At 54.0% G+C, this 13,441-nt stretch overlaps 4 protein-coding genes and 1 non-coding gene across 5 annotated transcripts; 3 read left to right on the top strand and 2 right to left on the bottom strand.

The window, feature by feature from the left end:
• Nucleotides 1-440: 440 nt before the first annotated feature.
• B0T26DRAFT_190368 (uncharacterized protein) lies at nt 441-5,245 on the top strand. Its single transcript, XM_060433675.1, has 2 exons — nt 441-4,519; nt 4,588-5,245. The coding sequence occupies exons 1-2, from the start codon at nt 582-584 to the stop codon at nt 5,141-5,143; spliced, it is 4,494 nt and encodes a 1,497-aa protein (XP_060297590.1). The 5' UTR covers nt 441-581; the 3' UTR covers nt 5,144-5,245.
• A 21-nt stretch (nt 5,246-5,266) lies between these two features.
• B0T26DRAFT_190432 (uncharacterized protein) lies at nt 5,267-6,525 on the bottom strand. Its single transcript, XM_060433676.1, has 2 exons — nt 5,602-6,525; nt 5,267-5,507 (listed from the first exon to the last, which is right to left on the bottom strand). The coding sequence occupies exon 1, from the start codon at nt 6,289-6,291 to the stop codon at nt 5,641-5,643; it is 651 nt and encodes a 216-aa protein (XP_060297589.1). The 5' UTR covers nt 6,292-6,525; the 3' UTR covers nt 5,267-5,507; nt 5,602-5,640.
• Nucleotides 6,029-6,120, top strand: B0T26DRAFT_t106. Its single transcript has one exon. It is a non-coding gene; the product is annotated as a tRNA-Glu (tRNA).
• A 2,485-nt stretch (nt 6,526-9,010) lies between the features above and the next one.
• On the top strand, nt 9,011-9,872 carry B0T26DRAFT_749160 (carbohydrate esterase family 3 protein; the record flags this gene model as incomplete). Its single annotated transcript, XM_060445063.1, has 2 exons — nt 9,011-9,044; nt 9,121-9,872. 2 exons carry the CDS (start codon nt 9,011-9,013, stop codon nt 9,870-9,872), a joined length of 786 nt encoding a protein of 261 aa, XP_060297588.1.
• A 1,469-nt stretch (nt 9,873-11,341) lies between these two features.
• B0T26DRAFT_190347 (uncharacterized protein) lies at nt 11,342-12,317 on the bottom strand. The gene is made up of 2 exons (XM_060433674.1): nt 11,900-12,317; nt 11,342-11,810 (listed from the first exon to the last, which is right to left on the bottom strand). Exons 1-2 carry the CDS (start codon nt 12,116-12,118, stop codon nt 11,406-11,408), a joined length of 624 nt encoding a protein of 207 aa, XP_060297587.1. The 5' UTR covers nt 12,119-12,317; the 3' UTR covers nt 11,342-11,405.
• Nucleotides 12,318-13,441: the final 1,124 nt, after the last annotated feature.

Genomic DNA, 13,441 nt, shown 5'->3' with positions numbered 1-13,441 from the left:
TGGGACAACTCGAAAGTTCCTGCGCATGGAAACAGGTGCAGACTACACGGGGTTCCCAATTTGGGTTCCCTGACGTGCCAACGTCCCAGTTGGCATTTGCAAGGTGGGTCCGTTTGGACACGACCCACGGCAACGATCGACACAACACAAGGATCCTGGCACGATTTCGGACTTGGTTTCTGGTCGCCGTTCTTGGCCCCCCGCCCACGTGGTTTTCGCCATGAGTCCCAACCCATCCTCAGCGGCCCAGGCAAGGCATTCCACCTATTTACCCGTGTGCCCTGCTGACTTCGATGACTGTTTGCGGTGCAGGCTGTTTTGGACTGTATTATATGAGATTTCGCTCGCTCTGGTCGTGTTTTTGACACCAAATCTCTGGTGGACGTGGTTGCCCGAGATCCACCTGCAGGGCATGCATGTCCATCCCCGGATCTCCCGGAAACCGCGAAATCCTAACGTCAAGATTGGACACTTTTTGCAGCTGGCACCCTATTGCGTCGCCGCTTGAGACGAAAACAGTTGGATGGCATACGACACTATGAGTGCTGCTTGTCCGAGCCCATCACGAGCATAAGCACCTGATGAACGAGCTCAACGATGGCGACGGACGCGGCCTCGGAGTCAGCGGCAGCGTCGGCGTCGGCGTCAGCGTCAGCGTCAGCGGTCGTGGCAGCGGCAGTGGTAGCAGCAGCGGCAACAGAATTGGCAATGACCCGCTGAAGAAAGGGCCTCGTCCAGTCACCAATCCACTCACAGCCGCCGGACCTGTACGCACCGGCGCACGTGTAAGTGGTGGCTTCAACAGTACAGCACTGCACTGGTACCACCGATACCTAGTCGAGTTGGTCCTACGTCGGAAAGCTCTTCCCCCTTCCCGGGATGGACGCCACATCCCCCTGAGACTGCATCCCGAGAGCCCCCTCGTCGACGAACGGCGGGGAAAGGCCTTCATCTCAAACACGATCCGCACCTCTCGCTACACGCTCTACAACTTCTTCCCAAAACAGCTCCTTTTCCAGTTCTCCCGTCTGGGCAATTTTTATTTCCTGTGTGTCGGCGTCCCGCAGATGGTCCCAGGCATCAGCACCACAGGGAGCTACACCACTATCCTCCCGCTGCTCTTCTTCGTCCTACTCACAATCGTCAAGGAGGGATACGATGACTGGAAGAGACACCGGCTCGATAAGGTCGAGAATGCAAGACCAGCAACCGTGCTCCAGTGGACAAATGGCCATGACGAGATAACACGGAACTACCACCAATGGTGGCCCTTCAAGACGCCCAAGGCGCGGGATGTCGAGGCAGTCCAAGGACCCGAGAAGCAGGCCGGTGCGGCATTCCGTTGGCGTAGTTCCAGATGGAGAGACCTAAAGGTGGGCAACGTTATCAAGCTCGCTAGAGATGAAGACGTCCCGGCCGACATTGTCCTCTTGTACGCCACCGGCGAAGATGGCATAGCCTATATCGAGACTATGGCACTCGACGGGGAGACAAATCTTAAGACCAAGAGGCCCCCTGCAGGGCTCAGTGGCTGCGACTCGATCGAAGGTCTCTCCAGATGCCATGCCGAATTCGTCGTCGAAGATCCAAATCCGGATCTTTATAGATTTGACGGACGCATGACGGTGGAGGGCAAGACATTCCCGCTCACCATCAACGAGGTAGTGTACAGGGGTTGTACCGTCAGGAACACACAGACAGCCATTGGGATTGTGGTCAACACGGGAGAGGAGTGCAAGATCCGCAGAAACGCCGACCGCCACCCTAGCGCAAAGAAGCCTGCCCTCGAACGTATCACAAACAAGATTGTTATTAGTCTTGCCGTCGTGGTTGTCAGCCTTGCTGTTGGATGCTCCATGGGGTACCTGATCTGGCAGCATAACTACGAGCGTTCTGCTTGGTACCTAGATGGCCTTGCCGTCCCCTTTTACCAGATTATTATGGGCTTCGCGATCCAGTTCAACAACATCATCCCCCTGGCGCTATACGTCAGCTTGGAAATCGTCAAACTCGGTCAGATGATCATGCTGAATTCCGATATCGAGATGTATGATGAGGCATCAGACACGCCCACCAGGTGTAACACCAATACCATTCTCGAGAACCTGGGGCAAATTGGCTACATCTTCTCCGACAAGACTGGCACGTTGACCGAAAATGTCATGAAGTTCCGCAAGATGAGTATTGCTGGAACTGCGTGGCTCCACGATGTAGAAATTCTCGATACCACTGTCTCGACTGAAGAGAGTGATACCAGCACGCAGAAGGAGATGGAATCCGTTGTTCTCACCTTACCTCAAGAGCACGAAAGAAAAGGTTCTGCGCTTAGTACTGTTCTCAGCAACCCCCAGTCCATAATTCGCATCTCCACCAAACGACCCAGTCTGGGTCTTCGACGCTCGTCTTCCAATTGGCGGTCAACCGGCCGACCCGATCACTTTCAACCGGATCTCGGCAGCAAAGACCTACTCGAGTACATCCAGATGCGGCCAAACTCGCCCTTTTCGAGACGCGCAATCCAGTACATACTGGTCATGGCGCTTTGCCATACTTGCCTGCCAGAAGTCAAAGACGGCAAAATTGAGTTCCAAGCTGCCTCGCCCGACGAGCTTGCCCTCGTGAGAGCCGCTCAAGAACTCGGATTTTTAGTGACGCATCGCTCTTCTCAGGCTGTCACTCTCCGAGTCTCGAATGGTAACGGTGGGTATGAGGACCGGACGTACGAAATCCTGGACGTTATAGAGTTCAGCAGTAAACGCAAGCGCATGACAATTATTGTCCGCTGCCCTGATGGCCAGATATGGCTTCTTACAAAGGGGGCCGACTCAGCCATTCTCCCAAGGTTGAAGATGGAGCCTTTGGCTATGTCAAAGTCCCACGAACTGCGCAAAAGTCTCGAGGCCGAGCGCGAACTTCAGCGCAGGAGCGAGGCCTACGAGCCGCGTAATAGTTTCGGTGGCCGACCGAGTTTCACAGCAGCGCGGCGCAGTATTGGCGCTCCAGGGCCTAGCATAAGTATTGCCGGGCCAAGTAGCATGCGACCCGCTGCGAGTCGAAGCAAATCTTTCGAGATTGGCAATCTGTATCTTTCTCCTTCGGATGATCGTCTTCGGCCATCCCTGCCCCTTCGAACGGTTTCCTTCGATGTGCCCTCTGACAGGGCGCCGGCGCCTCCCTCGAGGGCAAATCCTCTTCCCTCTGTACCGGACCGGTTTGCATTCTTGGAAGACCCATCGATTAGCGACGATGCTACCATATTCACCCGCTGCTTCAAACATATTGATGACTTTTCCACCGAAGGCCTTCGGACACTTCTCTTTGCACAAAGATTCCTGTCAAACCAAGAGTACAAATTCTGGAAAGAGCTGTATCATGATGCTGAGACGAGTTTGGTGGATCGACAAGCTCGCATCGAAGCCGCCGCAGAGATTATTGAGCAGTCCCTCGAACTTGTTGGTGCGTCTGCCATCGAAGACAAGCTGCAGAAGGGGGTGCCCGAAACCATTGACAGACTGCGGCGCGCAAACATGAAGATATGGATGCTCACGGGCGACCGCAGAGAGACCGCCCTCAACATTGCCAACTCCGCTAGAATCTGTCAGCCCGGGTCCGACATATTCGTGCTAGACGTCACAAAAGAAAACCTCGAAGGGCAGATCCAGGGCGTTATTGAAGACATGCAAGCTCCTGTTCCGACCCACACTGTTGTCGTCATAGATGGGCACACTCTTGCGGCTCTTGAGAAGGGAGATTCTGGGCTGTCCAACGCAAAGGAGCTCTTCCACAATCTCATCCCAACAATCGACTCTGTCATCTGCTGTCGCGCCTCGCCAGCGCAAAAGGCGCTGTTAGTCCGGGCCATCCGCAAACCCTCGCACTCTGGATCTGGATCAGGCTCGGCCTCAGCCCGCGGCCCGCTGACTCTTGCCATCGGTGACGGTGCCAATGACTTGGCAATGCTCTCTACGGCAGATGTCGGAGTGGGGATCTCGGGACGTGAGGGCTTACAAGCAGCACGGGTAGCCGACTACAGCATTGCGCAGTTCCGGTTCCTCTCACGTCTGTTGTTGGTCCACGGCCGATGGAGCTATGGACGCACAGCTCGCTTCGTGCTTGCTACCTTTTGGAAAGAAATGTTCTTTTACCTACCCACGGAGCTCTACCAGCGTTACAATGGCTATACGGGTACGAGTCTGTACGAGAGCTGGAGCTTGACGACGCTCAACACTCTGTTCACGAGCTTGTGCGTCATAGTACCTGCGATTTGGGAACAAGACCTCGCCGCCGAGACTCTGCTTGCCGTTCCCGAGCTGTACGTCTTTGGTCAGCGGAACAGGGGGTTGAACATCCCCCTGTACCTCTCCTGGATGGTGGGTGCCGTGGCTCAGGGAGTGCTGGTCTGGTTTCTGTGCTGGGCCTTTTACGGGGGCTTCGTGGGTCCCGTGCGTGACGGAGGACTGTTTGCGCTCGGAAACCTGATCTTCTCGGTGAATATCATGTGGACCAACTGCAAGCTCATGTAAGTCGTCGCCTCCTCGTACGCCGCATGTTTACAAATTTGCTGATCAGAGTGGAAACTTAAACCAGGGTCCTCGATACGCATTACAAGCCGAGCACCATCCTCGCATCGTTCGGAATCACCGTGATCGGCTGGTGGCTGTGGCAATGTTTTCTAGCTGCTATTTACGCGCCGGGCGTTTGGCCGTATGCCGTGCGCGGCGGCTTTTTTTCGTCATTCGGCCGGGACCCGATCTGGTGGTTAGCGCTCATCGCCGTCCTGGGACTGTTGGTTTCGCTTCAGCTGGCGTACACGTCCGTCAAGCAGAGTCTAATAGTTTCGAGTCCGTGGAAGTGGGGGTGGAAATGGGTTCGATGGTCCACGTGGAAGGAGGCGTTCGGTCCTCGGTCTTCTACTCCCACGTGGCCCGGCGGCAAGAATGGTGCTGCTAGCTTGGAGGATTGGGATGTTGAGCTGTGGCAAGCCATGGAGAGAGACTCGGAAATTAAGGCGACGCTACACAAGATGAGCAGACTCGGCTACGAAGACGAAGTCGAAGGGGAAGGGGAAGGCGAAGGCGAAGACCAAGATGGAAAGGCGGACGACGGCGAGCTCGAGAGGCCAAGGGCACCGTGGATGAGATAAAGTGCCTGATTTGCTGGGCTGCGTTGTTTTCTCAAGCCACTACATTTGTGTTACGTTTGAGATACCCTTCTTTCAGTTGTTTTGTACATTTCCGCTAGCGAAAAAGGTGCGCCAACGCCACATGCGCGCGCTATTTACAAGACCAACAATACAACAGACCAACAAATCAGCTCCGGCAAACATAGCACCTGCCAACGTCGAGAATGTTAGTCCCACTCTGCTTCTTCGAGGACGTAGCGCTAGCAACTACCCCTCTCAGTCTCCTGGCGTCCAGAACATCGAAACAGGAACATCGAAACAGGCCAACCCCGGCGGTGAGTCCTTTTCGGTCGAGCTTGCGGAGGGGTTCGTCGTTCTCTCCGCACTATTGGTGGATGTTCTCAGTCTCGCGGTAGCACGGTATTTGAGCTCCGAAGCTTCTGCTAGCCTTTTCTCGCCGGGGCTTCTAAATCACCCACCTGACCTCCCTAGTTGCTTGCAACTAGTTCTATCGCACCTTAGTTAGGCCGGCGACTTAGAAGGCCTAGCGAGTAGATCGTGGCCCTAGATCGCCGGCAACCTAGTACGAAGCCTAGACCCTCCCCGGGCCACCAGGCCCGCTTCCCAGCACGCGGGTGTTGGCGTGCTTTGTGGGGGGCCCGCTGCGGCAGGTCCCCACAGCGTCCGTGTCCCCCGCCGCCTGAACACAAAAAGCTCCAAAAGAGCAGACGGCCGCTGGTTGGTTGGTTGTAGGAATTAGCTACCCCTCCCCTCCCCACCATCACCTCTCCTCTCAGGAGCTCGAAGCAGCCCCCGCCGATTTCATCGTGCCCTCGACCTAGGTCTTTGATAAGGGCAGTGCCCACCCCCCAACCACAACAACACGTCGGAAACCACCTCGACTCATCGGGTGTGGTGTAGCGGTAACATCGTTGACTCTCACTGCTTAGCAGTGTCTGCTCCCTCAACAGCCCGGGGTTCGACTCCCCGCATCCGAGTCTCATGCTTTTTGCCTGCATGGCCAGGTTGTTGGGCTGTTTGTTACAGCTTTTTTGCGTCGTCATGATTTTCACCAACTTTTTTTTTTTGCGATGCCACTGCGCCGCACAGCGCTTGCGCCAACGTCTGGCTACAACCCTAACCCCTGCCTTGGACTTCCCGCTTGTCATTTCCCCAATGCCTCCTTGCCTGAATTCATCTCCTTTTTATCCCAAAATGTGCTTTAGAGAATGGTAGGTTATTACTTGAAGAGAGCGTTTCTTGTTCCTTGATCGCGTTAATGCTTTCTCTTCCCCTCATCCGGTGAGGTTTTATTTAGTCCGTAGTTATTCCCAAGTTGTTTTGCCGCACTGGATTGAGGTTAATAAGCCCGTTTGCAATTTGCATCCGCGAGTTTAGGATTATTTGATGTTTCCCTCATCCGCTGGGTGTTTTCCCCTTCAACAAGGGTGTCATGCCGATTGTACAATCTAGTCACATTTCCCGTTGGTTTGTCGTTGTACCCACCCAAAAGGGGAGCAGCACCTTGCACCCAACCCAGTTGCTACCGAATTTTGATTGACAATTGTTTCGGTATTGAGGCGATACGAAGCAACGGAATAAACGGAGCGGAGCGGCCGAGATGGATCTTCCATCCTTCTACACGGACTTTTTCGTCTTGCTCGCCCGACCCCTGGCCAGAGTCTCAAAGGTTAATCTTGAATCTCGTAAGTCAGGTTGAGTTGCCTTTTTGGTCACGTTAGGGGGGTGGCTTTGCCCTGCCCCACTCGATATCATGGCGGACACTCCCCTCACACGTCCTGTAGAACAGACATGCCTTTGTTTGCTTCTATCCCCTCCCGCACACATTTCACCGAACCCGTTCGACCTGTGCCACTGTGCAGTGTGCGTCATTCTGCCCTTTTTCTACCGAGCAGAGGCGTTGCACCAATGAACTTGATCAACCCAAGTGCCGGGGGTGCAGAACCCTGGCTCGCGCCTGGAAGGTGATTTCCGGCCCAACAATGGAACTCTGCCCTGTGGCCCTTCCAACTTGGCCTTATGGTCGCTTCGAAGTCGGTAGGTTGGTTGGTTAACACGGCGGGCGGTTGACAAAAGTGGTCGGAGGAGCCATCGGATGGATCAACAGCCAAGATGAGAGCACCCCAGCCACGGATGGTGCAAACAATGCCAAGTGCCCAGAGAGCGGGCCAGTGCCGCTGCCTCTTTTGTGTCACCCAGCATCATTTCGCGGCAACTCAGCGTCATTTCACGGGCAATCGCTCTCCCCCGCAAAATTGCCAAGCATTTGGGCAATTGAGATGGAAACGAAAAGGGAAGGAAATGTCTTGGCCCTGACCCAGGAAGCCCTTCGGCTTTATGAGCTGGGCCGAGCACCCCCCACGAGATGCACGAATTGAGACTGCCAGCACAGAACGTGCTTTGCAAGTGGCTGGAATTAACCATCTGGCCTTGTGTTGTCGCAACCATTGGCCAACCAAATCCGAGGAAAAGCGAAAGGCCGGCGGCGTTCTAGGCCTGACAAGATCGCGGCAGATGCAGGGCTTAAGAACCCCACCTTTTGTACTCTAGTGTAACAATTAGTGCAGCTCTTGGCTGAGCTTGGCTTTTCCCCGACACAGCAACGGGCTGGTGCCAGCCCCAGCCAAAAACAAAAAAATCCGCCTTGGCATTCCCGAGTTGTCGGACTCGCATTGTCCACCAGCATGCTATACGGCTATGTCCCGTCTATTTCGGCAGGTGAGAAATCGTGCAGATGTCAGATTCTAGTGTCAACCAGGAGTAAAGGTAGAACAATCATAGAATTCACAAAGGGGTAGTAATTAGCAGATGATTAGTACACATTTACAGCCTAGCACCGCCGCACGCCTGCTCGACCAGGGGTTCGTTGACGATTTGAGGAGGGGTTCGTTGACGATTTGAGGAGGAATTCAGGCGACCAGGACAGATCGAATCGGACCTAACCCACACTGGGTCTAGTGCGAGCTTTGTTTCCTCCCTCCCCCCTGGCCGTCCCACGCCCCCAGTGCTGACACGAAAGAAAGAGTACAGCGCGCCGTCGTCTCAGCTGCTGAAGGTGTGTGTGCCTGGTGCCCACGTGCGTTGCCCGAAAAGAATCGAGGCTTAAGGTCAGACCGAGCTGGCATTCTTTTTCCTTTGACAAAACTTCCCAATCCCAAACAGTGCAACGTCCCGGGACCATGGGAGGTGCAAGTGGCGCCATGGAGCGCCGCCTCCGCTGGTGAAATATTACCTTACCTTCGCTCCTTCTCGTTTACGTACATCGTCTCTCCATTCTTTTGACTACCGGTATGTACCTTAGCTTGCGGGAGGTGCATCCGGAGTACGGATACCTTCCTGCCACTTGCATGTCCGCCTTGCAGCACGCTCACTCGCTCGCAACGTGACGTTTTAGCCTGTCCGGTCACTCCTTCCAACTCTCGACGCGGATACATGACCCCCAAATAAGGCCACACTTTCCGCAAGGCGCCTGGCTGTCTCTGGAAATTGTGGCATTCACCCGGCAGGTTAGGCGAGCAGCAACACGGGCGACAACGGCGTCCCATCTTAGAACGCAACGCACCCTCCCGATCTCGTCCCGGTCCAACAGCCCAGCCGCGGAATATCAGTCTTATTTCGCGTTATTGCGCGCCACCTCCCTTTTTTTTCTTTTTCTTCTTCGCATACCGAATATTGCTTCACAAAGAGTCGGCCGGCACTTGCAGTCGTCGGCCAGCTTCGGCCAGCTATAAATCCGCATGCTCTCGCTCCGTATTGAGACATGACTTGACGTTGGCCGACGCATCATCATCACCAGCAACATCCACAGCAGTCACTGCGCGCTTCTTCCCACACACGTTACACGACCTCGCCCCCGCCCAGCCCATCATGGTTTTCTCAGCTCTCAACGCTCTATTTCTAGGTGAGTAGCGGCCCACTACCGCACGTCTAGTGTGCCCCGTTTCTGTCACCCGTTCTTCAGCTAACAACGCTAGCAGTCCTCAGTGCGCCACTGTCGTCCCATGGCGTCGCCGTCAACCACTTCAACCTTGGGGCACGGGCGTTGGCAGCCCTCGGCGGTGGGGTCCCGTTGCGCATCATGCCCCTCGGCGCATCCATCACGTGGGGACAGGCTTCATCTGACGGCAATGGATACCGAGACGCCCTGCGAACGCAGCTGACGAGCGCCGGAAACCCCGTCAACATGGTCGGGAGCAGACAGCACGGCAACATGAGGGATAACGACGTCGAGGGCTGGCCGGGGTTCCGCATCGAGCAGGTGCACCAAAAAGCGGCCACTTCGGTGCCCCAATGGAAGCCCAACGTCATCCTGGTGAACGCCGGCACCAACGACGCCCTCCAAAACAAGAACATCAGCTCCGCCGGCGAGCGCATGGAGTCCATGCTCAACGATCTGTACGGCTGGAGCCCCCGGGCTGTCATCTTTTTGAGCACCCTCATTGTCAATAGGAACGGCAATGCGGAGAGGGACGCCGTGGCAATCAACGTGCAGTTGACGTCCGTAGCACAAAAGCTCCAGGCCGCAGGTCGCAGGCTGCTCTTGGTCAACATGCGCGGAGACACGGGGCCCCAGCTGGGTGACTTGGCCGACGACACACATCCAAGCGACGTGGGCTACAGGAAAATGGCCAACATCTGGCTGACCGCTCTGCTCGAGGCCAGCGACGCGGGTTTTCTCCAGAGACCAGAGGCTGCATCCATCAGCATTCCGGACGATGGAGGGTCTTAGGACGACGCTTCTGCCGAGGACACGCCCTCGCAAGACGGCACACCTTCGCAGGAGGACGCGCCGTCGCAAGACGACACACCTCCGCACGGGGACACATCTGAGGACTTGGAGGACCACGACTTGTGCGGAGTTGCTCTAATACGCACACGTCACCGCCGTGTTTTTAGAGCGCGCAATGATTAAAGGCATAGCTACGGCGTTTTAGGTATTCTTTTTTTGTTCTTTTTCTTTCAGAGTATCATTCCTTATTAGACTCACCGGTCATGTACCAGGGAAAGGCGCTTGGATCGTGGCGTTATTGCCGGATGCGGCCGTCTGTGATTAGACTTGTTCTGCACGTTGTTCCCAACGCTGCGCGGCAGCATTGCAGGATTCTATCATTACTAATGCGCAAACATCTTGCCTGCCTTTGTCTCGTGGTTTTGGGCTGATAGACCCAGTAACAACACCCTTGCCCGTCAATTAGGGTTGCACGTTGAAATGTCTCCAAAGGGACGAGCTGGCATTCTCATTCGGTCACATGTAAGACAGGTGAAGGTTTATCAGTAAAGACAGACATGAGGCACCGAATTCCTCCTACCCGACAACAGAATTAATGCACGAGAAATTTAACAAAATCATGAATCGGCCTAGAAACCCCAACGAGCCGTTTCCGTCCCACCACATATCCATCTCTGACACATCATCTCGTCCAAACAGCCTTACGTTGGAATAAGCTCGAATGTTCAGGTAACGCCAAGCGGTTTGTGTCGCCTTTGTTGGCCCCCAAACGCGAGGCCGCCAAGACGTCCGCTGCCCAGACATGCATGTCTCAGCCCGGCGCAGGGGCCACCGTTCCAGCAACAGATTTGGACGGCTCAATCCTGGTGGCACGGCTGACCGAGTCTTCCGCCGCCCGGCAGAGATGTCGAGATAGTGATTGGATTTGGGGTGAGTCTTGATGAATTAATTTTCGGGTTCCGACCCACACCGAGATTTCTTGTTATAACAACGCACCCCAACGCGGTCGGCTGGTGACTTGCTGGTCCCTGTGAGAGTTGAGGTCTCACAAAAGCTAACGTCTTGAGGAGAAAAGTGGGAGATTGTTGTTTTTTCTAGCTTGCGGATAATCCGGACTTGAGAGTGCGGTTACACCAAGGCGATCTTCCATACCACCGTCTTCCGCGCTTCGCAGTTGCGTCCAAAGTCGGGCCTCGATAATTATCCTTCCGCTTATATACCCGCACAGTGTTGGCCGCTCTGGGCCGCCGTCCGAGGCAGCGAGGTTCGGACGGCTTTTGAAGCCTATTCTATTCGTCATCTTGAAGCAGAAGCAGACCGTCTGTATTGTTGGCCACTGGCGGCGTCGCTTGTCTCGGCGTCGGTTGTTGTCAGAGTACCTACACAGACGAACACGTGAGTTTTGAGATAGTGACAAGCGTGTAACTAATTCTTCTCCATATCTGTAGTATTCCCTGCAAAGACTAGCTAGAATCCTCGTTCAATTTGACGTCCAGCCCGTGTGAGAATCAGAGGTAGAAGATAAATAAAAGATTAAAGCTTCCCCTGTAGTCTAGGTTGGAACTGTGTAACAACTATTAGTTCACTAGACTGGCCAGACACCAATTTCTTTCTGCTGCTCTCCATCCACTGCGCGGGACTTGGCTCATCGTCTTTTGGCAGCTTAGGGCGGGGAGGGAGACCGTGCTTCTTGATCTTAGACGGTAGGATCTCAACAGGGGCCATAGACAACTTCTTTGCCTTTTCGAAATATTCGGGCCATTCGGAAGCACCTATATGCATGGTTTGAACATGCCCTTCAGATTCGGCACCCGTCGTACCAGAAAGGAATTGGTACTCTTCACTCGTTTGGGCTTTGCTGACCGCTTCATTCAGAACTCCTACAATGTCCGATTGACCTTTGATTTCTGGATTTGCAAGGATTATCCGGAGTTGTGCCTTTGGAACAAGATTTCGGTCAGTCAATCTTTCGAAAATGTGGCATGGACCACATTCTTATTCAAGAAAAAAACAAAACAGTGGCTTACAAGATAATCTTGTACAAGTGGTATATTAAGATAATATCGGTCATGTTCACCGCCAATTTCAGTGTCTTTTTTCACAACAATTAAGAGCTTTGTTGATACTTTCTTTTCGTCGACGTAATCCGGGACGACAGCGGTCCTAGCACCAGGAGTGGACTTCAACTTCGTAACAGAGGGCCCCTTCGGTACTTCAGTAACCCCTTGAGCGCGTACAGTTGACATATTCAGTAACTAGGCGTCTAGGGCGAACGATTGGTTGAAGCAGCGCAAGATTCTTGATTTGCGAGTCCTTGGCTAGGTAGGTATATCTCGAAAATTTAAAGAAATTAAACAAATAATTAGGTGAGGGAGTGTGGTATTAGGAACTGTCCAGCTTCAGCCCCGAGTGAGGACCAGGCGAACCAGTCCTTATATACAAATTCGAGAATACTGCCTACCTGCCTTCTCTAATCATACGCGGCAATCAATAGCAATGGATGTTTCCACGTTTGCCCACTTCGCCCTGGTTGGTGGTCGGGTTCTGGCTGTGTGGCCGGCCGGGCAGGCCAGGCTCTGTGGATCGGCCAGTAAAGGGTCGCAATCTGGCGGGTTTGGGAAAATCGACCAAACCGGCCCGGTATTTAAAGTTCTGAGGCAGCCCAAGTATCAGACACAGGCCAGTAGCTGGGCTTGCAACGAAGCACAGTGAACCAACGGGAAAGGAAATGGGTCAAAAAAGCCGGGCGAATGGTGACGAGTAACGTAATTGTTGAAAGTAATACTGGCTTCATCAAAAAGCCCAATATGGATCGATTATTTAAAATGAGGCCTTTTTTCCCCCGAGGTGGTGCGGAGTGTGAGCCTTCATGTTTCAAATATCGTTGGAATAAGCTCAAGCTAATAGGTATTATCTTATAATCTTCCCTACAAGCACCCGCTGGACTCGTCATCACTTTATTTTCTGTCAGTGCTGTCATTGGCTAGAAATTCATCCTCCTCCATCTGAGGTTGCAATTCCCGTCGTTTTCGGCCCTGGGGCCCACCAAAAGGAAAACCGCTTGAAAACCAACCTCCGTTTAGCAACAACACCGCAGCATCTTAGTAACCGAAACCAAGCGGCAGCCGTCTCACATCAAAACAAGGACCGAGACAGTTTATCCAAGAAGACGAGCTGGACGTCCCTGGGACTCTGCCCAGGACCCTCCCATGGGTCGGGCCGAATTCATGGCCGGCCTCGGTGCGTAAAGTCTTCATCGTGTTGTTACAAGACGCGGGCCAACCGGGCTGGGCCGTGTCACCTCGAATTGATATGGCCACATTCCGCCTGAAGTCCGAGATTCGCGGGCTAGGTCAAGGTGGAAGTGTAGAAACGAGGCCGGAGTCATCACATTTTCCTGCTGAAATGCAACTAACCGCACCTGGATCTGTCACTCGCGCGAATCAATCTAGAGACGCCATTCGCCGCATTCTTGTCGGAAATTGATCGCATATCACATTAATGTCAGGCCAGACAAAATAGCCCAAACCAAGCTCAAACATTCCAGCCCCCGCCGATCCAGACCACCC

Source organism: Lasiosphaeria miniovina, assembly GCF_030549165.1.
Source record: "Lasiosphaeria miniovina strain SMH2392-1A chromosome Unknown B0T26scaffold_3, whole genome shotgun sequence".
NCBI lineage: Eukaryota > Fungi > Ascomycota > Sordariomycetes > Sordariales > Lasiosphaeriaceae > Lasiosphaeria > Lasiosphaeria miniovina.
This window is presented reverse-complemented; position numbering and strand designations above follow the sequence as displayed.

Coding starts and splice junctions, on each gene's coding strand:
- B0T26DRAFT_190368 (XM_060433675.1), top strand. CDS start 582: ATGAACGAGCTCAACGATGGCGACGGACGCGGCCTCGGAGTCAGCGGC. Junction 4,520..4,587: donor TGGACCAACTGCAAGCTCAT/GTAAGTCGTCGC, acceptor AACTTAAACCAG/GGTCCTCGATACGCATTACA.
- B0T26DRAFT_190432 (XM_060433676.1), bottom strand. CDS start 6,291: ATGACAAGCGGGAAGTCCAAGGCAGGGGTTAGGGTTGTAGCCAGACGT.
- B0T26DRAFT_190347 (XM_060433674.1), bottom strand. CDS start 12,118: ATGTCAACTGTACGCGCTCAAGGGGTTACTGAAGTACCGAAGGGGCCC. Junction 11,811..11,899: donor CACTTGTACAAGATTATCTT/GTAAGCCACTGT, acceptor CTTGTTCCAAAG/GCACAACTCCGGATAATCCT.